Genomic DNA, 25,834 nt, shown 5'->3' with positions numbered 1-25,834 from the left:
GAAAGTGAAATGTGAGTCAAAAGCCAGTCTGCTCTCTCTGTCTGTCTCTACCTGATAAATCATGTAAGGAGAGGGGGAGTGTGAGAGAAGGCCTGCACTTCGCTGAAGGATGTTTAAGTTTCTGACTGCGACCTAGGAGGGGTCCAGAATACCTTTCCCGTGCCAAAAGTCCACCTATTTACTTAACGCCATTGATGCTGTTTGTTTTGAAAACATTCCTATTTTTATGGCCAGTTAGCATTGGAACAGGGCGCAATAAAAAACAAAGGTCCTCCTCCTCCTTTCTGTTAGTTCTCTGAACGGCCTTGAACAGAGCCGGGTCAGGAGAAGAAAGAGACACGGGCAGAAAGGGGAGAATGCAGGTGATTTATTTTAGAATGATAGTGATGTCATGTATTCCAGCCCACTGCGTCCACCTCCCCATTGTGGGATGAAAGAATGTCAAGGACCATTCTAGAACACAAAACTCTGATTGTGCTGGCACCGGAAAGGCACAGCTAAGAAACTTTTGCAGTGCTCTTCAATTCAAAACCTGTATCCTTTGGACAGAGTACTAAAACTGATGTAGAAAAGGCAGGGAGAAAAGCACAGCTTATCTCAGGGGAATGCTATGTGCTGAGGTATCATTGTAGACAGTAAGGCACCGTGAAAGAGGAAAAAAGGCAGACAAACATAGTGCCCACAAGCTTGGGAAAGAGAAGACTCCCATCATCTACACTAATTAACTACACTAGGTCTCGGAAATATGGCCGACTACGTTTCGTCACATGAGAAGCAGATTATCTGGGAATTGCAACATAGTTGAATTACAGACATTAAGGCACCACAGACTTCTATCAAATAAACAATTACTGTACGCTTTGACGACTTGTTTATTTTTTTTATCTTGATTTATTTGAACATTTCTCTTTTTAAAGAATCAAACCCCATATGGACTGTTACTAGTGGGGGCAGAAATATAAACATCCGTAAACATAGCAAAATAATGCACTGATTGTCTACGACAACTGTGTTTTACCGTTTTTATGTCGATAATCAGTAACCACAAAGTGAACTTCCTCCTTTTCAATAGATTATACTTTTTCTGAGCATAATAACATTTTAGATGGTGAAATATTTCCCCCTTTTTCAAGCACTCTACAGAACCCAGTTCATTAGGAGAAATGAATAGCTAACACCGGCTCATTTAAATGGGGTGCCTTACATGAGTTCTCGCTACACTCTGTTTCTGTCACACCGCTGCAAGAATCATTGACTCTTATTATACATGTAAATGGCTATCATAAAAATAAAAATTTCATTTAAGATTGTTAATGACTTTTGCAGCAGTCTGGCTTCCTTTAATGATTATCCCCTAGCCCTAATTAAAAGTATTTATCTTTCAAGCATCCATGACTAGGCTCTCTGATATCAGTGATGCTCCAAAGAAGAAAAAAAAGTAAGGCGTCTCCAAAGTTGTATCACCTGCCCGAAATGATCTAAACTAGATTATTAGCAAATTGAGCTATATCATATACTGAAGCTCTGATCATATTGCGATTATAGAGACATTCAAAGCGGTCATTCAAAGAAAATTTAATGTACGCTCTTAGCTTCATGATTGAAAAGCTATCTGTTCATATCATCTTATGTAATTCTGGTTGATTTTAGTGAGGGTAAAAATATGTTCGAGATTTAGCGCTGGGACAAGCCGAGTGAGTTTCAGTCATGTGGGGTGTAGGAATCTTCACCATACCTCTGCCATCTTAAGTGGCACCATCATACGTTTCCTATTTATCGTCAAGCTACAGTAATGTCTCCTGACTCCTGCTTGCCCCTGTCAACTCACTGCATGTCAAAACGTGGTTTGATCTCATCCACTTCTTATGACTGCCACGCGCGGTCAATCTCTGCCCCTGTTACTGTGGAGGTGGTGGTGGTGGAAGGGGGGAGGAGTTGGCTAGCCTATCATCTCATGGAAACCTAAATCAATCGGAAAACATTTAGGCCCCGTGTGACGCTCACCAGTACCGTCGACTGAGGCGTGCAGCATGTCGTTGTCATGCCAGACATGGTCTACTCCGCTGTCCCTCATGTCATCGTCCTCATCCTCCTTTGTCGCCAGGGCGTGGCCCACCCTCGGGGATCCAGCGTCGTGGTTATTCAAGCTGGCAGGGCTGCCCACCCCGTTAAGTAGGCCGTCCTCCTCTGATACCAGCAGCTTGTCCTCATCCTCTGTCTCTGAACCAGTATCCATCACGTTCTCGTAATTCAACGCTGCAATGAGGGAGAACACAAAACAAAAACAAGATAGGTCACTAGAGGAATTCACATTTGGTGCTCATTGTACTGACCTTGAAATGGAAAAAAGGTCATCGAGGATTATGTCCTTAGATGAAGTCATGATTGCACTGCACTGTTAGGAGCTAGTAACACAATCATTTCGCTGCACCTGTTATAACGTCTGCTAAACTGCTTGAGTGACCAATAAACTTTGATTTTATTTGATTACAGGTTAAACCCATTCCTGTTGGGACATGGGACCTTTCTTGTGGGGGTACATCCCAAATACAACAACACCCACAGCGACAGACTGGAATCTGTAACTTTACCCATCATGGTGTGTGGAGTCAGTCAGCTGCTACGTAGACACGCCAAAATAGCCACAAATGTTCTCTCGCAGGTGACTGCCTGAGATGCCAACCTAGCTACACCTTTCAGCTGGGCTCACAGATCTAAAGCATACACGACGTGGCTGAGATATGTGGCTGCACTTCTGATATTTACAAATGTCAAATAGTCATACCACCCTGGATTGAAACTTCTTAACCCCTAGTCATTTCATCACATTCACCCCTCCTAAATAAGTGACGCACCGACTGTACTGTATTTTTCCCCAGAGCTTGACAGATATCAACCGTCAAGTCAAATCTTTACAATGATAAATGAAATAATACATACAGTGTAAAAATAACCCTAACTTCATCAAAACAGGACCTGCACCCCACTCATTTCCCTCCATTCCCTCTCCTCTTGTCTTTTTCAGGGAGTGTTTTCAATGAGTCATGGTTGCGGAGAGAAATAGTGCGCAGTCGAGCCCCACATTAAAATAACTCACACAAGTAGCGGCCCGCTTGATTCCACAACACTTGGTCCCAGACACATGGCAGCTTCTCTTAAAATAGGCAGCCTGTAAATAAGGGCTGTGAACTCAATTGAAGGTGGCTGTTTGTGAATTAGTCTGCCCTCACAAGGCTGGTTCTCTAGCCTCTCCAGTCTACACACAAGGTCCATAAATTGTCTGTCCTACGAAGGAAGTCAAAAGACTTATTAGAGGAATAAACACAGGACATTAGCTCAGCGAGAGAAACAGAACCGCAACATCACCGCATCATACACAGACACACCTCACTGCTAGTTCCTACAACACTACTCTGGAGAAACAGACTCAAAACAACCACAGAGGGGAAATCAGAGTATGACATCATGGGAACCAATTTCAAATGTGGCTAGGGGAAGGCGAGGAAAAAGCAGAGTGCAAACATTTTTAAGGTCCGTTTTAATTGCTGTACTGTAGCTATATATGACTACTAAATAAAACATTAAAACCTTTGAAATTACAAAACTGAGAAGGGAAAATAAATCAGACATTTTTTTTTAATATTCTATGGAGAGTAATAAGATTACGTTGAGCATATATAATATGTTCATGCATGATCTTTGTATAATACACGGGTCTGCACTTGCCTTCCGAACAACAGGTGCAAATTAAAATGAAAACGGCTACGTAGACAGGGCCAGCAGAATCAGCTGACCTGGTTAGAATACCAATTGATGGGGGAAACAAAACCTTTTCAAGAGGTGTGACCACAAGGGTTTAGGCAAGTTCAGACTGGGTAATGCTCTCAGACATGAAAAAAGAGAAAGCCAAAGAAAAGCCAAAAAGAAAGTGAGACATTCAAACTCCTGCTGTGTGGTCCCAGATATACCTTGGCACACAATTGATAATATGTTATTATTATTATTATATTTCCCCTTTGGTCCCTTCCCAACTTACCCCGACACCCCCTAACCCCCTCATCCCAGAGGTTCAACCATTTCTTAGCAACACAACGTGCTGTGGACTCCCTACTCCCCTTTCTCCCAGGCAGGTTTCTAAGGGTGGCCTAGCAGGCGGGCGGCAGGGGGTAACAAAGAAGCAGGAGGCCTGGGAAGCTATTACCCCGCCCCTGCAGACCTGATCTCTGGACTCAGCCTGAATACCAACGAAAACCCAGGAGGAGTGAATGACATTATCTAAGGATGGGCAGGTTTTAAAAGGCCTTTCTTTACACCCCAAACCTCTCATAGAGCATTTTTCAGTGTGCTATAGGTCTATGTATACCGTATAGGTTAACGCATGAAGAGAGGCGCTACAATGTGACGTCTTCAACATTGAGCAACGGACCTGGAGACAATGGGCCTTGGACATAAGAGGAGAGGTGAAGATCATCCCACTCCCCGCAAACCTCTAGACATCTACAGTTGTCCAAACCAAACCATGAAAGCTACTAAACGCCAGGTTGGGGTTCTGTGCTTCCATACAGGTCCACATGTTTTAGGGGAGAGGTAGGGAGTAGGAGAGGGGAGCTCACTGGATGTGATCTCCAAGCTAGAACATTGGCTATCAGACAGAGCATTACTCACCAAAGAGCTTGGAGAAGACAGAAATGACAATGTGTGACTTGTCAATCAAAGAAGCCAGTAGCATTGACTTCAGAAAGCCTGCTTTGTTTAGGTGACATCTCTGACAGACACCTCAGTATACTATAAGCACCAGCCTGACGTCGGGCATTGTACTCTGAAACAAAGTCATTTCGAACCTACTAATGTTAGCCTACACTCTGCCATTATTTTGTTCTATACCCTCACCGCTAATCAATCTTTTGTGTTTCTAGACGAGATAGACAAAGAAATCATCATGTTTACTTTCTAGGCCACGTTTTCTTTCAGATGACACTTTCTATTTTTCTCCTCCTTTAGTTTAAGTGCCACCCTCGACAAAGGCAATTACAGCTGGCATTTTGACTGATGCTACCTGTTACCAGCTGATTTCACCAGCTCTCTTCTTTCTCCTGATTGGAGGTAAATAAAGGGAACGACTTTTACAGATAATTAAAATGACACTTGTAATTGTTCGCTTGAGTCTTGCTTAATATCAGGCTTATTCGTGGCTGACATAACCCTTTCAGAACTCTGGTATTAGACTGTCAGGCATACCAGTACAGAGGGCAGTTTCAAAAGTGTATTGATTAGGATGACTATAACCTTCCAAAATGACAGTTTTGCTTTTGTTGAAGGATGAGAGAGCGAGTTATGCTTTCAATGTCTGTGACAAAAAGGAGTCTGATTTGAAATCTCAACATCTTTCTTAAAACAAATAAAGACATTTGACAATCAATATTTCGATTGTGGCAGTTTCTCTGTACCCTTATAATAAAAAAGGTTGTATAAAGTCATCTAAACCGGAAAGTGTTCTTCCAAAGAGAAAAGACTGCATGTTAAGAACAAAAAATATAACTGTGTTATCACACTACGAAATGTGTGTGTCATACACTCAGACATCAACCATACAACCTTTGAGTCATACACTGACCCTCTGAACATACCCAAAACACACACTCAAATAAACGTACCTTGGGTGAATGTGCTGCAAACGTGCATCTGTGTGCCTACTCTTCCCCTTTCCCTACACTCTTCCACAAAGCCCTCTCAACAGGCTCCCAAGCTGGGAGGCGCTGGATCTGCACTCGATCCATAACGAACAACCCAGAAAAATATCAAAATAAACACTTCTGTCTGATGGAACAGGTGAGACAGAAGGCGCCAGAAGATCTATTCCACCCAGTGGGTCTCTATGTCCATCACAGTACCCTCTATTTAGAGGCGAAGACTTTCCAGTTTCCAGCCAGCTTCCCGTTAGATGTGATGGGGAAAGGTGGTAGGTGACTCACACTGAAAGCCTGGCTAACTGGCCGTTGAGGCTTAGCTCCAGGTAACGTTGTGTTTCCTGTGGCTATCAGTGTCGGTAATGAGCAAGGACATTCACCCTATTGGAGGAAAACTGCCCTGTCTCATGAATGAGAAACATGCAGATCACCTGAATGGCTAGGGGGGCAGAGGGGGGTGGGGGGAGGGGTAGAGGTAGAGAACGGGGGAATAGGAGAGGTAGAAAGGCATTAAGGTAGAAATGAGGTCAAAGCCTTGTGGCTACCCCACTGGAAGGGGTTTTAACAATGACCTTTTAACTTTCACAATTCCTTTTCACGACAGAGTTTAGGGCTCTGAGTAGGCCGTTTAGGGTAGGAAGCGTTTGGGGGTTGTAGGTGGGAGGAACGGCGGGAAGGTTTAAATATATTCTTCTGTCTTCGGAATTTGAAATATGTCCAACTTTGGCTTTTTACTCATTAGCAAAACTGGCTGTTTTACATTCATTACATAGCGGAAATGCTTGTGACTGTCTGTATTCCAGTGAGATACACAAGAACGATTGAGATCTTGTGCACGTCTACTAGCCTGGTGTTTCACAGGGGCCAGAACAAGCAAGCCGTAAGCAGTAAAAGGACAGTGGCAGAGGGCAAACAAAGAGCTGAAAGGAGAGGGGCAGCTTTGTAGAGGCAATGAATGGTGAAAATTCAGCGATGTGTAAACCAACCTGGGAGTGGGGAGTGTGTGTGTCTGTGTGTGTGTGCGTGTGCGTGTGTGCGCGCGCGCGCGTGTGTGTCTCTCTCTCTGTGTGTCTGTGTGCATGAAAGTGAATAGTGAGTGATTCTGAGTGTGTCAGGAAGGGGTTGGTTATGTTCAATAATGTCTGCCATGAGGCATCCACAGTAGCCTGACTCTAATTGAATTAAACTCCCATTTATTTGCAGAGGCCTGAGCAACAGGCTGGAAAAAGAAAGCATCAAGGTTTGCTCAACTACTCAAAGGGCCCACCTTTACTTGCCCTGTACAGATCCACCATCTGTGCATCACTGCGCACATGTTCCTCCTCCTCGACAAATGTTCTGGGCCCCCGCCTCCCCAACGCAGGAGCCAAAAAAAGGGGGGGGGGGGAGAGGCTAGGCACACAAAAGCTCCCTAGGCTGCCCTCAGGACTCGAGGCAGAAAGCCGGGGAGGAATTTAAAAAAATATTTATAAATAAAAATAACAATCTCCTAATATCACCGGCTCAGGTGAGATCGATTTCCAGCTGAAGGTTCCTCTGGCTGCTGAGATACATCAAGCAAAGGAAAAGGTTAAAATTAGAAAATTTAATTTATTTGATAATTTCCCAGAATAATTAGTGTTAATATGGGTTAATTAATATGCAAATCTCTCAGCAGATGTTCTGCAGCGGGTCCTTGCTACGAGAGTGTGTGTGTGCTTGTGCTTGTGCGTGTGTGTGTGTGTGTGTGTGTGTGTGTGTGTGTGTGTGTGTGTGTGTGTGTGTGTGTGTGTGTGTGTGTGTGTGTGTGTGTGTGTGTGTGTGTGTGTGTGTGTGTGTGTGTGTGTGTGTGTGTGTGTGTGTGTGTGTGTGTGTGTGTGTATGCCTTTGCAGCCTCTACTTTCTCCTGTCTGATTTTGGCTGTCACTTATTGGCTATAATTACTGTAACTAACCAAATACACACAAAACCTTTCGGAGGAGGAAGGATGAAACACTTTCCAGTTTGAGTCGTTCATCGTGGGCAAACTGGTACTTTGCTCACACAATTTCAAATTTTCTTTGACTATAGTATAAAAGCCCCTTTTAGGCTTCTTACCAATTTTCCCAATGAATGCAGCAAGCGGGTACTTAAACTATTCGAAATGTGTGTGCTTTTGTACGTAAATGTGTACAAATGTAAATTGTATAGTAATCACTACTGGGAATACCAAGGGAGCACCACCTGCACATCAATGTCGATGTTGGACTGTTGACAAATCACCTATGCCTGCTCAATTTATGCAGATATTTATAAGCAGATAAATAATGAAATGTCCTGGAATAGGAATAGGGGGATCAAAGAAGTAAATGAATGATGCTTTATCAAGAACAATCAGGTTTCCTATCAAATATTAATGTTACCCCAAAAAGCGCTCAGCTGGAAGTCTCCCCACAAACACACAAACCCTTGCTTTAGTTTTATTCACAATCAAAATATTACTTATAAATCCAATGTATAAGGCACAGGGAGAATTCATCTTACAGTACGTATAAATGTAACAAACTTCTTATGGAATCGTATTATTTCTTGTTGTATTTTAGCTTCCTAGATGTTCTCAGCCTGCTAGCTGGGTACAGTGCTCTGCTCTGAAGGCCTGCTCACTCATGAAGAGAGTATCCATGTTCTTGATAGTGGAGTAGTGTGTTGCTATAAGCTGAGAATCTTATCTGGACCTGTCCTCTCTCTCTCTCTCTCTCTCGCTCTCGCTCTTTCTCTCTTTCTCTCTCTCTGTGGCCCTGTCTCTGTCGGGCCTCCCGTCTCTCCCTCTATCTCCCTCTCCCTCCCTCCCTCTCTCTCCAGCCCTCCTCACCAGTTGCAAAGGGACACCGTGGCTCGCTGCCACAGGTTCACACCCCCCACCTCCACCTCCCCGCCCCAATGTGCCCTCCCCTCCCCTCCGAATGCTCTTTTATAAACACACATACACTGGCATTGAGAAATACACGCACGCACACACACACACACACACACACACACACACACACACACACACACACACACACACACACACACACACACACACACACACACACACACACACACACACACACACACACACATACACACACACACACACACACAGTTCCAGTTCCGTTCCAGGTAAAGGAATCTGCTGACGGGGCCAGAGCAGGGCCAGGGCCTGTTGTTGGCTTGATGTGGGGGGGGGGGGGGGGGGGGGGGTAGGCAGGCAGGCACCAAATTGATAGTCACAGCACAGTGTTATCAGCTAGCTGTTTAATATGACCTAACTCTGATGCTCTGTCTGTTGTTGCTGTGAGTGAGCTCAGGCCCTCAGAGCGCCAGTGGGGCCTTGCCCCTTGTATACAGCCACCAGCATGATACCACTAGTTCTCCCTTTATGTATCCATGCATCACTGTCATCAATTACAGTCTACTGTGCTACAAGTGAGTGCTGCAGTCTGAGTTCCCGTGTGTGTGTGTGTGTGTGTGTGTGTGTGTGTGTGTGTGTGTGTGTGTGTGTGTGTGTGTGTGTGTGTGTGTGTGTGTGTGCGCGTGCGTGCATGCATGCGTGGAGGGGGTACAGCGTGTGTGCGTGCATGTGTGTCAGAGAGAGAGAGAGAGAGAGAGGGAGGGCAAGAGAGAAAGAGAGATGTGCTTCGGAAAATGTCTTCCATCCCATTTCTATTTATCAGGGACAAAGAAAGGAAAGGTGCATCACGAGGAGCATCATCTACTCTTACCAAGGCCACAGAGCATGACAGAGTGACTGCGGTAGATGTCAGAGACATGCCTCTTCAGAATGGCAAGTCTCAACTCTATCAAACTGACAAAATAGAGCCTTTTGTTGTTGGATACAGGTCATATTGATAAGTCATAACCTCTTCATATAAGGCAAACCTAACAGGAAGAAGTTTTAGCTGGAGATTTTGCTTGCATAAAAATTGACATGCTATTTAATGCAACTAAAGTGAGGATGTTCTGTGGAAAAAGCAGCAATGTTTTTTTTTTTGCTCAAGGGCCATATGCCCCATTTTAATAAAAAGGAATCCATGAAAATAAATTACTTGCACTAAGTATATGCAAATTAAAATGTAAGCAATCAGTGCAAAATTAATTTAGCCAGAACTGATTAAAAGATTTAATAAATCTATATACAGTATTGCTTCAATCTGATATTGTAAATGTATTACACTTCCTGTAAGATTAATTAGTATGCTACAATAACATATTGCACTGCCAGAATGGATTACTGTAGGTTTTTGTTAATAACAGCTAAGCAGAACCTGAGTTGTAATTATGCACTCTTACAAAGTCATTTGATGGTGATTTCCTTTACAATGAGAATAACATAAGTACAAAAAAAGTAACAAAATGTATAGGCCTGAGGTTACTTTTAATTTATTTTTGCTGGCCTGTGAGAAGCTAAAACAGCTAAAATCCTTTCACAAGTCTGACAAGTTGAGTTGTTTTGTGTTCCCACAAATACTTTTCACCTTTCCTAACTCGCCATAACTATTGTACAGACCCTGAGATAAGTAAATGGGTAAAAACAACAGTTTGATCTGGTCAAGGTTGTTATGCATTCCTGACCAGGCGGCTGTAGCCTACAGCTACATTTATCTCAGGAACACTGAGTTTGCACCTGAAGCCTAACACAATCTGTCAGTTACTCTATTCTCTCTCTCTCTCTCTCTCTCTCTCTCTCTCTCTCTCTCTCTCTCTCTCTCTCTCTCACTCTCGCTCTCTCTCTCTCTCTCTCACTCTCTCTTCTCAATTCAATGGGGCATTATTGGCATGGGAAACATATGTTTACATGACCAAAACAAGTGAAATAAACAAACAAAAGTCAGAAGAAAACTCTCTCTCTACTAGATTCCATCTCTCCCCCTCTCTTCTCTCACTCTTTCCCCCTCGCTCTCTCTCTCTCTCTCTCATTCTTTTCCCCTCCTATCTCTCTAATAGATTCTAATGAACAAAAACAAGAGAAACATTTGTATTCACACAGTTTTAAACACTGCAGGAGACAGCTTGCCAATCTGACTAAACCCATAAGAGAAACACTGAGCGAAGCCATTGCCATACAGCAAAGTTGATTTATTACCATTTCTTTCCAAATTCTTAACTAAAATAATTTACCGGCAGCCAAAACGATGACCACGTTTAATTTATGACTTTTTACCACATAAAATATTAGAGCTCTTTGTCGCCTATGAATGAAATGTATCGAATGTATGAAATAGAGGCTCACTGTCACAAGATAGCATCTTGGAAGACTTCCAAGCAAACCGGCATTGTTTGGGATTCATTGTTAGGGGCCGGGTTAGTAGAATTTTCCTGATGTGTATTAAACACAATGAACGAGGTAAAAAAACGAAATTGGTGTGAAGGCACATTTTCTGAATCGCATCTGTGCTCTGAGCTGGAGAGAGGAGAGAGACAGAGAGAGAAAGAGAGAGAGTATAGAGAGGAGAATGAGAGAGAGAGAGCGGGAGAGAGAGAGGAGAGAGGAGAATGAGAGATAGAAGAGAAAGAGGTGAGAGAGGAGAGAGAGAAGTGAGAGAGGGGAGAGAGGGGAGAGAGGAGAGCGAGAGAGAGGAAAGACTGCTCACTGTCATAAAACTCTGCTGGTCTGCCAGTATGTCACCAGCTGGGGGCCAGGGGGAAGGGAGAGGGAAGGTAGGGGGGTTTAGAAGGGTGAGGGATCAGGCCCCTCAGATGTGATAAAGATCAGAGGGGAGAAGGGGAACCCATCCACCCATCCAGGTGAGGACCAAGCCAGGCGGTGGGAGTAGGCACGGTCCCCCCCCATCCCCGGTCTAGTCTGCATGGCCCCCAATCTGATCTGATCCAGCCTGGGTCTCAGGCTTCTCATTCAGATGCTAATGAGTGTGTAAATCACATCTGGTCCCCCCCTCTGTGCCTGAATCTTTGTCACCTGAATAGCATCCCCACCAGGTATCAAACGAGCTGCAGGAAATGGGCCTCTTTTCATCCCCTCATCCTCTCTTCCCTGCCAACCTCTCTCCACCTCTCTCCAATCAGCAAAAGAGCGGCGGGCGAACCCCCTGACAACAGGCCCCAGCAAGGCTCTGCGTCCTACAGGGAGGGAAACAGCCTCGGGAGACTCAGAGGAACACAGACACCGAACCTGATACTGTTACCACTTCCCAATTAGTCAGAGCAGCCAGGAGGACATGGCTTCCAAAGAGGCCTCATCACCTGACACAGATGTAAACGAGGATACCAGGAAACACATTGGATGCAAAAACTACGACGCTCTTATTTTAACAGAGACATTGTATGACGAGTCACATAGACTTCAGAACCATGTGTACTGTATGAGAGATGAGTTGCGTTAGTCGATAGGTGTTCTTTAAGGAGGCAGATGAGAGGTGTAATTCACCTCTCTCTCTCTCTCTCTCTCTCTCTCTCTCTCTCTCTGTCAAACTAGATGAACAACATCATCACACGTCCCAGTCCATAAGTTATGGATGATGTGCGTGTGTGTAAACACTATCAGAGACACATTTTCTCACATTTTCTGCCTCCCGCCTACTACTTCCATGTTTTCACCAGCCTTTTCACCACCCGGAGCAGAGCAGAAACGACGCCTTTAATTACGTCACAGGAGGGTCTCCCCGGTTCCCACAAGTCGGAGGAAACAGAGCGGCTTCTTCCAAGTCAATTCTAAATATGATTTCTGACCAACAGAGCGGCCAATCCAAAGGAGGACCCACACGACACATGGGGACCATTTAAGGGGTCTTTGTCATGCTAAACACACCTTTATAAGACCTAGTCTTTAACCAGGATGCATAGACAAAACACGCCCTCTCTAGTTTATTACGTAACAGAGAGGTTTTAACATAACAAAGAGCCAACTATATCCATCTAAATCTGTTTCTCCATCATTAGAACGAAGAACATCATTGCTTACTGATGTTGCTGTTACAACAACATTGTACTTTCATATATTTTTTTTTAGAATATCACAAATCATAGCTTAAAGTCATACTGGGCCATTTTCTAACACGCGACGTAGAACAAATGCAAAACAAATGTTGCTTTTAAACGCACACAATCCATCAAATCTGCAATACCTGAGACGATTTTGTTTGCTCAGTCGTTTTTAATAATAAAGCAATTTCATTGAATATTGCCAAAACATGACCTCTTGCCTGTCAGGCCCCATGAATAAAATGACCTATCATTAAAAACAGTTGTTCTCCATACTAACCACACAAACCCATTTCCCTGTCAATTATATGCATACTTGGGTACGTACTATATGATATATCGTATATGCTCGTGCCCCTTCCATAATTCAGCAGTTTCTTTGGCATAGATGATGTGGAAAGGGACCTGGGAAACTTAACGGTGCATGCATACACACTGAGAGTTTATTTTTTCGTAGAAGAGTATAAAGGAAATTTTGATCTCAGGCTCCCCCCCCCCCCCCCCCCCCCTTAGCTCTACCCTTGGGTTCAGCTTTCCCGTGTTTCTGTCAATCCGTTTCCTTTTTTTGATCAGGAGCATGAAAGAGTGAGCATGTGTGAATGCTGCAGGTACCTGGGGTAATGCAAGGTGCTAATTAGCTCAGCGGGATAATTGATGTGTAGACCGCGCGGCAAAAAAAAAAAAACGCTTCGACTTGTTTGCGCTTCTCACTTTTACCCTGCTTGCTCCCTCCCTCCCTCCTCGCCTCCCCTCCCAACACCCCCTCTTTACCTCAACCTTAATTAACAATTCACCTGCCTTGTTAAGAAGATGGCAGGGCATGTAGGAGGAGGCGAATTCAGCTCCAACAGGTTGAGATACCTTACGTTCTATAATCTATGTCAACACCGGATCTATTCCCTGTGCCAATAGCCCGGCCTGGGCAGAAAAACAGCAGCTATTGCTGTTATATACTGAGAGGCGAGAGCATTATAAAAGAGCAAGACAAGCACATAGAAATTCTAAAAGGAAACCATTTCTAAACGAAAGAGCATTCCATTAGAGTGCTTCCAATAGGCCTCCATTGTTATGCCCCCTATAATGCTATTTCCTTAATCTTTTGTCTTCAGGAAACTATTATTAGCTAAAGCACTCACAGCTGCCTGTGAATACGTTCAATAGAGGGGGTTTGAATTCGTTCATTAACAACTGAAAATCCGCTAACACATTTGCTGAGGCTTGCTAATAAACTAATAATGACTGTTTCTTTTAATTGGGCAATTGGAATGAGGGAGGAAATGAAAAAGGTGCCTGAGGTTTGGTGAGAGAGAGAGAGAGAGAGAGAGAGAGAGAGAGAGAGACCGGCCCATTAGCAGGACAGATGTGAAGGCAAAAGGTGAACAGTTGAAATGTCGCCTCCTCACCTCCCTGCCAACCACCAGTAATCTGTCTCCAACTAGTTTACAAGTTAAACACATTATAGTGCTTATATAGTCTCATCGACCGCACCGGCACGCACGCGCGCACGCAAACACACACAGGGCTCTGTCACTGCCTGCGAGCTATCACCGTTCCTCTAAGACACACCATTAGGACTAAAGGAGGAGCGCTAAGCCAGGCAAAGCATTAAGCTCATTGTTTCCTGATACTTCCTCAAAAGTTCCTTGGAAACGTCTTTCTCTCTCTTTAAGAACCCCCAGTGACTTAGCTGGTATCAAATGTTCATCTAGACCGGAAGTCCTATTAATTCTACTTTCCCTGTTAGGGCTCTCTCAGTCAGAATGATTTGTACAATGTAAACTAGAGGAAATGTGCTGTGGGAGAAGACTTCCCTACTGGCCTCGTTTAACTCTATACCTGCTAGGAAACTGCTTTTACACTACACTTTACACTTTTTCACAGATCTAACTGAAGAAAATAAGGTTGGGACTTATGTCTATGCACACAATTGTCTACAACATAATCCCTAAATAGTCTATAATCATTGTATGTTTTCTTTATATATATATTTTTTTTCTTCGGTTTTCTTTTCAAGATAAAATATATGTGGGGGGAAATGATTAGATCTCTATATATTTTTGTTTCCCCCGTCCCCAATGTGCCTTTTCTCAGACAGATGACTGTCCTCCAAAAGGTTTGAGAAACAGAGAAAGCATATTTGTACATATTTGAGTCAGACAAACTGGCAGTTTCTGTCACCAACCTGATAATTCTCCCAACATCCCTCACCCACCCTGGCCTTTTTGTTTTCTCTCCCTGCCTTTTTCCTGTCGCCATCTCGGTATTTAATCTAACACAGGCAGGCGGCATGAAGGGTTTACTTTCCCCCCTCCAAGACAGGGTCGGCTACGCAAGAAGGCAGGAGGAAGAGAGGGGAGCTAGGAACTTGCTAGGGACAGACAGGGGAGTTAGCAGAAAGGCACGGGGAAACCTGTCCCGTGCGTGACTTTTTACAAAAGCCTTTCATCTTCCCAGCTTTCCTCAAGACAGTGCACTTCCAACAGAGTTTCTCATTTGAACTATTACCTCATAAGGAAACTTTTCATTTTTTCTTCTTCTTCTTCTTCTTTCGAGAGCCAGAGAATGAAAAAGGGGAAAAGTATCCCCCTCTGTATACACGTTAAACCTCTCATCGCGTTGAACACAAGCTATATGGTTATTAACTCCTTCAAACCAGGTAATTACAGCTGTGGTAAACAGAGTTGTGGCAGATCAGAGTAGAGTAGCAGCTCAGGACCCACGTCTTAGGCTTGCGTTCAAAATGGCACCCTATTCCCTATACGGAGCGCTACTTTCGACCAGGGCCCTGGTCAAAAGTAGTGCCCTATAAGGGGGAATAGGATGCCATTTGGGACACGCATGCTACACTGCGTTAGGTAGTTAACAGGACAGAGGTAATAATGCCAGGCTGCTGTGGGATCCATTTGCGGATAACTGCTCCGTCTAAACCATTTAAGTCAGGAGCTCTTTGTGTACGGAGAGGGCTGTGTGTGTGGAGACGGTGAGAGGGGAGAGCACCCGTGGGTATATCTGATGCGTGGGTCATAAATCACATGGAGAGAGAAGTTTTCAAAAGTGGAGCTCAGGCTCCCACAGTCAGGAGTGGATGTGGGGAACTCCCCTCAGAGGGAGAGGGGAGAGACTCTGAGCCTCAGACAAACACTGGGGCTATCAACACTGGGTTAAAACAGCAGTGAGCCCTGAGGAGTGGAAGGGGAGAACCATTGCTACAAGGCTACACCCGTCACCCTCTCTCTCTTTCCCCTTCCTCTGCTCTGCCCCTGGCTCCTCCCCTCCTTGCTGCACTCAAATACAGGGAGAGAAGGAGAGATGTTAACCCAAATAAAAAGAGGTGAAGTATTAGTTTGCTTCTCGCTGATCAACAGTAACAGGAAGTCCAAGGCACTTTCAGTGGTGCCCTTCCTTTTTTTTTCTCTCTCTCTCTCTCTCTCTCTCTCTCTCTCTCTCTCTCTCTCTCTCTCTCTCTCTCTCTCTCTCTCTCTCTCCTCTCTCTTGATTGTTGTTTCAGTTGATGAAAACAAAGGGCTGATGAGACATTTTATGTTGTTCTTGTGACACACACGACATGCAGAAGACTCCCACATGGGTGCTCAGGGTCGGACAGGAAGGGCCAGTCTGACAAGGTCCCTAAATGTTCTGGTAGTCTTTACCTTTCTGTTTATGTTGTCAAACCACTAAATCCTCTGTAGTTAGTACAGTTAGTACATCCCTGGGGCTTACACAGGGCAAAGATAGAGCTTTCTGTTGACTCTTGTGACAGCCAGACAGAAAGGTATTTGATTGGCTCAACCATTTTTTTTGTAGCTGCTGTGTGGTGTTTCAAAGGTGCTATGTATGTCAGTTTGTTTCTTTTCTGGTTCTTATCGGTTTTGGTCAGTGTGAGGTGTGACAGAACGAATGGGCAACCAGTTCCCCTTTTAACTGTGTTCACAGGGTGACAACCACCCAGCCGATCTACTGCAGAGAGGGAACTAATCATGCATTGACACCTTGAACCGTTCAAGTCTCTCTCTCAGAGTGTAGCAACCACATCTCTCCCCCTGCCTGGCCTGTTCGCTTGCTGTCATTGCTACAAATTGGCTTCAAACGTGAATCCAAGGTGCCAGAGAACCATTACACAGACAAAGGCTTGAATTCCACCAAGGGCCTAATGTGTCAAAATCCTTACCCTGCACTACAGAGGAATAAACCTCTTCATTATAGCTCGTTATGGACTCTGTTGTACATTTGCTTTGCCAATACCCTAGCACGTTAGACTCAGCCAAACTAAAGCACTTTTCCTATTGCTTTTCCTATGTCTATGCATCTCTCCAATATCTGTCTGTGTCTTATTTGAGAAAAGGATATTTAGCCACAAAATGACATGAAAATACACCTGAAAAAATTCCTGACAGAAAAAGATGTTGTCATTTACCCACGAGAGCAAAACTATGGAGAAGTAGGAGGCTTTCTAAACCTCAATTCTCAATAGGGTTAAAAACAAACAGGAATGCAACAAGGGCATACCCAACCCAAACAGACACCTGCACCGTTCGGTAAACAGTCTACCGCTGACAGAAAGCTGTCTGTAATTAGACAAAGTAGTAATCTTGTTCTGACAGAGAGGATTATATTTGGTCCCGGTGTGACTGGGGAAGCCGATTTCATTTCCTGGAAAACCTTTCCTTCCTCCCTCTCCGCTCCTCTCCTCAGATTCTCTACAGTTACCTGACTCAGCTGCTTGTAGGAATCAAATTCAGTCAACAGATAACAGCTAATCATTTGTCACCCTGAGAAGCAATTCCCTGCAATTGCCAAGGAAGAGTGCGCCACTTTATTCCGGCGCTCTGTCAGATGGCGAAGAAATTGCATTCCGCCGCGCCGCGCCTAACCTCTTGCTCTCCAGAGTCACCCGTAACAACAGTTGACTTCATCAGGAGGAAGCCACCATGGCCAACCCTGAACAGCATCGATTTAGGCGAGGCTCACCCCTGGCCCCCTAAGCTCCCCTACCAATCCCCCACTACACCCAGACTTGGCAACCCAGCGGAAATACAGACAGACTCCACACAGCTGTTCTCTTCCAGTATTCCTTGAGGTGTTACACCGTGTCGCTCCTTCTACCGTCTTAATCAACTGATCGTCATTGTCGTAGCTACGGTATCAAAGTACCAGAACATATTCTAGAAACAGAATCCCATTCCAAATTCCAAAAGAGAATTTGTCCATGTTTGTTGGGACTGGAAGTAGCCTAGGCTGCTTATTGCAGAGAAAACTGTCAGGGCATTGCTTTTAGAGGTTTTAGAGCGAGAAAAATAAAATAAAATTCCCCAGGTTCATAGGGGTTTTAATTTATGTTTGTTAACTGGCTCCTGGAATACAGCCATACAGCTACTTAATTACATTATACATAGCATGGAGATGTTCGTAGCAGACATACGGCGAGAGAAAAAACACAATATTTCCAGTGTGCCAAAGTACCTTTAACAACTAGCAATTGTAGTGATTTATTTGAAAAGGACTATTCTATTAGATTAGCAATGGCATATTAGCGACAATTTGGTAAAAGAGGCTAACCGAACAAAAGATATTTGAAACGGCAGCGTCTACGAGAGAGTGCTCATGTTGATTACGCAATGCTATGTCTGTGTGTTGCAGATAAGAGCCAGGTACAGACACAGAGCTGGGTCGGGATGGTTTGTAGCCTTTGTGTGTCTCAGTGAGTACAGAAGAGAGACAGTTGGAAGGAAGGTCAGAGGAATGAAACATCTGTTGAGTTTTTGACTAAGAAAAGGGAATGAGTCAGCCCTTCTGTCAAACAAGTGTCTAAGCACAAGCAGGAACTAGCGAACCTGACAACTTCACAAGGCCTCACCATTTCACACTGTGGAATAGGGTGCAACATTTCTGTCTGTCTTTACATGGTGTATCTACAGTATTGTAGATATTTCTAGTAGATGAGTTACGATAAATGACTCACTACAGCCTCCATGTAAATGATAACTAATGGCTTGCCTTTGCAGAGTAAATGCAGTCAGAAATATAACGCATCCACCACTGAATATTTAGAGAGGATTTTTCTTCAAAAATCGTAATATTTGACTATTTCCAAATATTTCCATCGATTAATTGATGTAGGCTTGAGCTATTGTGCTGGGAGGAAAGAAAACGTCCACCCCTCTGAAATGGGCTGCAAACAGACACAGATTCCCAGGGAGAAGTCACATTTTCTCAGGTTAGACTAAATAATGTATGCATACATTTGGCATGATGAAGCAATTTTAGCCTTTAAAACCCAGGAGTACTCAGGAGGAACAAGGCCCAGCTTCCTGCATGGCTGAATAATTCAAACATCCAGGTGGAGGACTCTCAGAATACTTCTGGTTACATAGAGGAAGAAGAAAAGGTTTCAATTGGCTAATACCTAGGAGAGTGTCCAATAAAATCTCACAATATTTGCCTCTTCAAACAGATGTTAGAAGAAGATATTTTGTAAGAAGACAGATATTGACACAAGATAATAATTAACATCTGTGCCAATGACTAAAATAAACATGGTATAGGAAGTCTAACGTTAAAAAAAATACAAAAAAAGAAACGACAGACTAAGACGTAAAGAGGCGTGGAAAAACACAAACATGGCGAAATCAAAGGAGTTGTAATGAGAGAAGGTTTGGTTACCTCCCCACTGTCGGTCGCAGAGCGTCAGAAGTCAGAACCCAGATGAAGGTTAAAAATTGCATTCTGACTCAGTGTGTGTGTGTGAGTGTGTGTGTGTGTGTGTGTGTGTGTGTGTGTGTGTGTGTGTGTGTGTGTGTGTGTGTGTGTGTGTGTGTGTGTGTGTGTGTGTGTGTGTGTGTGTGTAAAAATGGCATTGTGAGTCAACACCCTGCTGGCTTCTTGTCAGGTTTCAATATGTGCCACAGGGAAATTCATACGCCTTCTCTCGCACAAATCTGTGATGACATGCTCAGGATCACTCACAACTCACTGCTGCCTAGAAGTTGCTGGAGTTCAGGTTGCCTTTGGTGAAAGAAAATGCTTATAAATACATTCATCCTGACTGAAAAAAAATATATACCAAATAGAATTGAGGTGTTTCAGACATCAAACAAGATTGTGTCTGGCAGTTTTGATGTGGTACATGGTCTGGGGATGGATGGATGGATGGACGGACACCTAGTTAGTTTGTGCTCTGAACATATGTATGCCTCCAGGATGGAACTATGTGGGGGATTCTGCGACCAAAAGTGACCGTGTTAAAAGGTATTAAATGAAGGACATAGCTCACTATCTGAATCCCAGGACAGCTCGATCCTATGGTTGCCAAAGTTCAAAATGAGCTGAGGTGTCCAGGAAGCCTTCACAAGTGAGCTCACTAAGGAGAGGGAACGCCTTGATTATTACAGTTTAAATCTTAATAACAGCTACACTGGAATTGTGGTTTCATTATTGTTTGAAACAATACAGAAACTAGAAAGGGAAGAGACAAGGGAGGGGGGGAGGGAGAGAACAAATGGAAAAAGAAAACAGCGGTTTCCCGGACTAGAGGAGGGATGTGTAAGTGTTTATCCTTCTACCTCATACTTAACACCCGACCGGCACTCAGTATTTACTGCCCTTGGTGGCCAAACAAAGAGAAGTATGTCGTCAGAAAGTAATAAAAATCAATAAAGCAGGAACCCCCCACCTGGCCAAAGGGCCACAGCGATAGGTTTTATATGTTGCAAGAGCTTGGATCATTTTCCACATCCGGGCAGCTAGGCCCTGGCTTCCTACACCAAGCCAGAGCAGTGCGAGGAGAGTGGGGCCGCTGCTGCAGGGCCATCTGTGAGGGCCTGGAGCAACATGGTTCATCCCACAGAGTTGTACGGATGCCAGCTCCATTGCATCAGTGGCAGTACCGGAACGCAGGATCACGCACTCTGCATGGAACAACAACTGGACACCTCTGACCCCGTTCCTTGAACCACATCGCCGCTACGAACCTCGACCCCCAACCCAGTCACCACCTACTCAGACTGGCAGGTCTGCATCGAACCTTCACAAAGTGTTAAAAAACTTCACAGGTCCCCAGGGATGAGTTCTTGCATGGCGGACTTGGTGGAGGTTGCCCCGGCTAATTTAATAGTCAGGCCTCCACACTCCCCCGTGGTGTGTGACCTCCCTCCCTCCCTCCCTCCCTCCCTTCACACACACACACACACACACACACACACACACACACACACACACACACACACACACACACACACACACACACACACACACACACACACACACACACACACACACACACACACACACACACACACACACACACACACACCTACTCCTTCTCCCTGCTTAGAAAACAAGGCAACTGGCAACATGTGGCTAAACAACATAAAAAGCTGATGTGTTCCAACAGCGGTTTTAAACTAAACCTTGAATCATTAAAATACTAGGCCTATACAGCGAGAATTTGACTGAAGATCAGAGGAACCTTGGCTCAACTCTTATCCAAGAGAGCCTATTATTGTTCCTGTGTAACCACACCTAAGGGCAGGTGAGCAGTTGGATGCTCTTGTTGAAGACTGTCATATTTTACTTCTCAGTCCTCCGAGGATCCAGACTAATACATTGTGGGGGTGAGGTCAGTACTATTGGGTTGGAGGCTTGGATTGCTGTTCATTCCTGGCATGCAATCTGTATTTAAAGCTAATCAAAAGGGGAGCATCGCGCTCTCCCAGACGTTTGGTTGGAGCAAAAAACGTGTAAAAACGGGTTCCGCACTCCAAAAAGATGTTGCATAAAGCTTACTTCATTTGTTATTATTTTGTATTATTTTCACTGCATCAGGGATATCGTACACAGATGTTTCGGCTTTGCAGCCTCTTTCAGTGTGTAGGTGCTAGGAAGTAAGCTTTGTGCAACATCTTTTTGAGGGAGGACCCATCAAACTTTTTTTGTTTGTTTATTGCAATCTGTAGACAGTCTTCAGTGGGCTGTTCTTCTCTCTCACAGGATCTGCTTCCCAAAATGGCACCCTATGCCCTATATGGCGGACAGCAAAAGTAGCGTAGCAAATAGGGTGTCATTTGGGATGTAGCCAGGGTCTGGCCGAGGATAAGCCACATTTGCCGAGTGAGATTCCTGGGATATGTTGGGCCCGCCCACACATACTCTCCTCATCATGAGTGGATATGCTCGGGTCACAGATATGAACACGACCTCAATTCCGTGGGTCTCTGGAGCTAAGGACATTACAATGTAGGTGGATGTTGTGCCGCTGGAGCCTGAATATCTCCACAATGTATTGTTGCTCCCCTGTGAACTGCATACAGTGCATTCTTGGTTCACTGTGAACTGTGCATTATCTGCATAAATGCTTTAGGGATTTAACGTCATTAGCTATTTACCGAACAGGGATTTTTTTTTTTTGGTACACTTTCTGGGTATGAGCTAATTCCTTTCATCTTTCTTTATTTCTAAGTGTTACCTGAAGCTAGTAAACAACATACATCTCTTACAAGAAGACATGAACAGGGATTATGGAGCACGGTTGCTAAATAAATGCATCAATAACTAGGGATATGGACTTTTTGGGTTGAAAAGAAGCAACAGAAGAAGAAAACAAGTTGAACATTTGTATTAAGCACAGAGGCTAAAATATATTTCCTCCAAGTGTATCACATCCCATACAAATATGCATTCATTTAAGCCCTCCTCTGTCTTTTATCAGCTGCAGTGGGGAGAGAAAAAAAAGAGACTCAAGCATGATGTCTAATTACAGTCCCAAAAGGAGAGCTCCTCGCTCCCCCACTCTCGCCCCGCCTCCCCTCCAACCTTCCCTTTCAGAGAGACAGAACATTTTTGAGGACAAGGGCAGGCATTTTTTGAAATAAACATGACCCTTGTGAATTCTCCCAAGGAAAGGAGTGACTATTTGCTATTGGCTCGGAAGGGCCTTGGCGCGAAAGAGAGGGAGGGAGAAAGGCTCTTGGGCTCTTGACGGTGACACCTCCCTGAACAAAAAGACAAGGGGCTTTATCAGACAGAGGTTGCCCGTGATAGCCCTCAGGCTACGGAAGTGCCACTCACTGGCACTTAAAGCTGTGCCAGTCCATAGCCTCCATAGCCTCTTAGAATAGCATAAAGTTCAGTTGATAAATGAGGAATTATAACACACCACAACTCTAGGTCTCCTTCCTTCCTGTAGGTTAGGATGACAGAGGAGAGGGAGGGAAACTGGGTGAACAGAAGTTGTAAAAAGAACCAAGAAGAGACTATTTGGAACTCCTCAATCTGATAAAGGATTATGACACAGATAATAAATATATTCAACCTTATAAATATTTTAGCTTGGCTACTCCCTGGGCTTAATGTGCTGTACAGCGTCTAATTAAGCATGTATCTGATAGATGCCACTACATAATGATGTGCTGATGTCTAGGGGGTTGGCCAGGAAGAGAAGTATCCACTGAAAGGCATGATTTGTAATAATGACAGCAATGATAATGATGCTACTACTACTTCAATTAAAAGTACTTACCAGTACAGCTGCTACTACTTCGACCAGTACAAGGCTACCCACACACGCACGCACGCACGCACACACAAACACACAGACACAGACACACAGACACAGACACAGACTCCAATTGATAGGCACTGATTTACATGGATCAGTTACGCTCTCTCCTCGATTATGTAGAAGTACCTTTTCAGCAGTTAAGGGACAGTGTTATTTCAGTGCACCTATTTGTGTAAATGTCCTGCTAAATTTTGCAGTAGAGAAACTGGTTTGAGTTCTGCTGATCAGGGCAGTTTGGCCTCCAGGACCTGCTTGGCCAAGCACTATTTGAGCTGTGATACACTGACGCTGAGGACTAACACACACACACGCACACACACACACACACACACACACACACACACACACACACACACACACAGACAGACAGACACAAACACAGACACAAACACTCGCTCAAACCAGTGTCAGAATTCGAACACACATTTACACACACAAAATGGGAAGTGTCACGCTAGCAATAACATATCTTGACTGAGCAGGACAGAAGTGTGAAGTCCTGTGCTACTAAGTCACTCTAATAAAAAGGACCAATAGCTCACTGACCCAAAAATGTTTCCTTTTTAGATAACAGATTTTTCAACTGTATGGGTCCTAATGTCATTGGTGAAAACCCATAAAAGGCCTAACAATCACAATAAAGAAAGGAAACCTAGCATCGTTCTTACACAGGATCTTGAGACAATTTATAGTCCCTGATTACATACAAAAATCACCAACCGTTCTCTACTCTTGGGAAAATTCCAATTTAGACCCAAACTAGTTGATTCTTCCGAGCTTCCCTTTATTTAAGGGTCAACGGGGTTAGCAGGGTAACATTGAGAATGACTTTTTCAATGCCCTTGGATCAAAATGCTACCTATTGTCCCTTGAACTTCTGTTCCAGCTCCTGCATTAGCTCTGCCCTGAATCAATTTAGACACTGTGAGAGAACGGAAATGCTAGCTAGACAACAACAACCAACACGACTTCGTTTGTCAATTATTTATACATTTGATTCATGTGCTAACCAGCTGATCAATGCAGATTAATACATGTAATTGTCATTTTGGCAGCTAGGTGAAGCCTATAGACTAGGCTTGGTTAGTGCAAGTGATAGACACAGCGATGGGGACTACACTATCCCCTCCGCTCAGGTAGACCGTACACACACACTGGACTTTTTAATCACACCAGTGATCCACTAGTACACTCAGAGAGTAGTGTCTGCAGTAGGATACCCCTCCCTCCCTCTACATCAGTGACCTGGTCTGTGTCTGACAGGCTCGGCCCTGCTCTTATTTCTCTGCAAACATGGCTGCCAAGTGCCCACGAAACAGGCCTAATGAGAACATCATTGTATTTACCGTCGATAAGGTGAGCTGCCTGAGTAGACAAAGCCAAGATAGCACTTTGTTTGAACGGAAAACGTGTAGGTAGTTTATACGTAGGTCTTTGGGCATTCAAAGCGCTCCTTGTGGCTCAACGTTGTACTGCACTCTATAGTTTTCAGAAATATATATATATATATATATGGCATATTAAATGTACTATCATTCTTTTTTCGTGGTGTAAAATTGTGTATCCGGTACATATTGTCTAGGGTATAAACCGGTGGAGAAAAAAACTGTCAACAATTCAAATAAGGGTCAGTTAGCAGTAGTTTTAAAGCAGTGTTTGTCCATGTGTGTTTGAGACCTCATATCGCCTCTGCGGTGTGCTAATTGCTAACGGATATTTCTCTACCAAGTGACCCAGTAATGCTCACACTGGAGGTAAGGTCATCGGTGAGTCCTTTATTTTATCATCTCTGGCCGCCCGCAACACATCACCCACCGCATTACTCCCTGGAGCGCTCTCTTCAGATTTAAGGCATCTCTCTATTTATCAGACGGGGATCCTTAAATGTGTCACCTATTGACCAAGGTTCAGCAGAAGGTCATAAATACATGGATGGACCTTGACAGATAGACAGATGGACACTTGGAGTGTCTTGCAGCTCAATAATATACATAGGATACAGACATTCATAGACGAGGAACAATGCTGAAGTGTGGCACGCTCCATGGAGGAAAAGGAGGTATCCACCACTGTCAATTTTATGTATTTATACTTCCTGTTTCAAAGTATTTTGTCCGCCGGTGGCACATATAGTGTGCCAGATGTGTGCCTCCTGCATGTGACCTGAGACAGCCCTGGAGCCAGGAGCTGGGGTAATTTCTCGCTCTCATTCTACACCGTCGATCGCTGCAGCTTTTTGAGGTGAGAGAAACTGACAGCATTAACTCTCCAGGGCAGAACTTTCCAGTCAAGTGGATCAGAGGACTGAAAAATCGCTTATGAATAGTCATTAGGCCTTCATTACAAACCCCTCACAACCCACTTCTTCCTGTGCAACACAATGCCTTTTGTCATCTTCACAAGGTGCATCATTTAATTGCCAATTGATTTTTTTCCCCCTATATGACAACATGTCACATAACAAAATGCAGCCCCAGATTCCCTTAGGGGCAAGACGGCAGTTGTTACTCTTGACATCCTGGATGGCTGTTGAATAGTCTTTAAAAAAAAAATATATATATATATATATATATATATATATATATATATACATATATATATATATATATATATATATATATATATATATATATATATATATATATATATATAT

At 44.0% G+C, this 25,834-nt stretch overlaps 1 protein-coding gene across 5 annotated transcripts in view; it reads right to left on the bottom strand.

Annotated features, from left to right (window-relative positions):
• The window catches only part of LOC106574300 (zinc finger E-box-binding homeobox 2), a 75,959-nt gene that overhangs the window by 16,030 nt on the left and 34,095 nt on the right, over window positions 1-25,834 (bottom strand). For 3 of the 5 annotated variants that reach the window (XM_082962828.1, XM_082962830.1, XM_082962829.1), the window contains exon 3: window positions 2,005-2,260. In XM_082962828.1, the coding sequence (XP_082818954.1) occupies window positions 2,005-2,260 (256 nt within the window). The remainder of the gene's footprint in view (window positions 1-2,004; window positions 2,261-25,834) is intronic. The other 2 variants (XM_014150104.3, XM_045697582.2) reach the window with 1 other exon arrangement.

The sequence above is a fragment of the Salmo salar genome, chromosome 16 (assembly GCF_965601325.2).
Source record: "Salmo salar chromosome 16, fSalSal1, whole genome shotgun sequence".
Classification (NCBI taxonomy): domain Eukaryota; kingdom Metazoa; phylum Chordata; class Actinopteri; order Salmoniformes; family Salmonidae; genus Salmo; species Salmo salar.
This window is presented reverse-complemented; position numbering and strand designations above follow the sequence as displayed.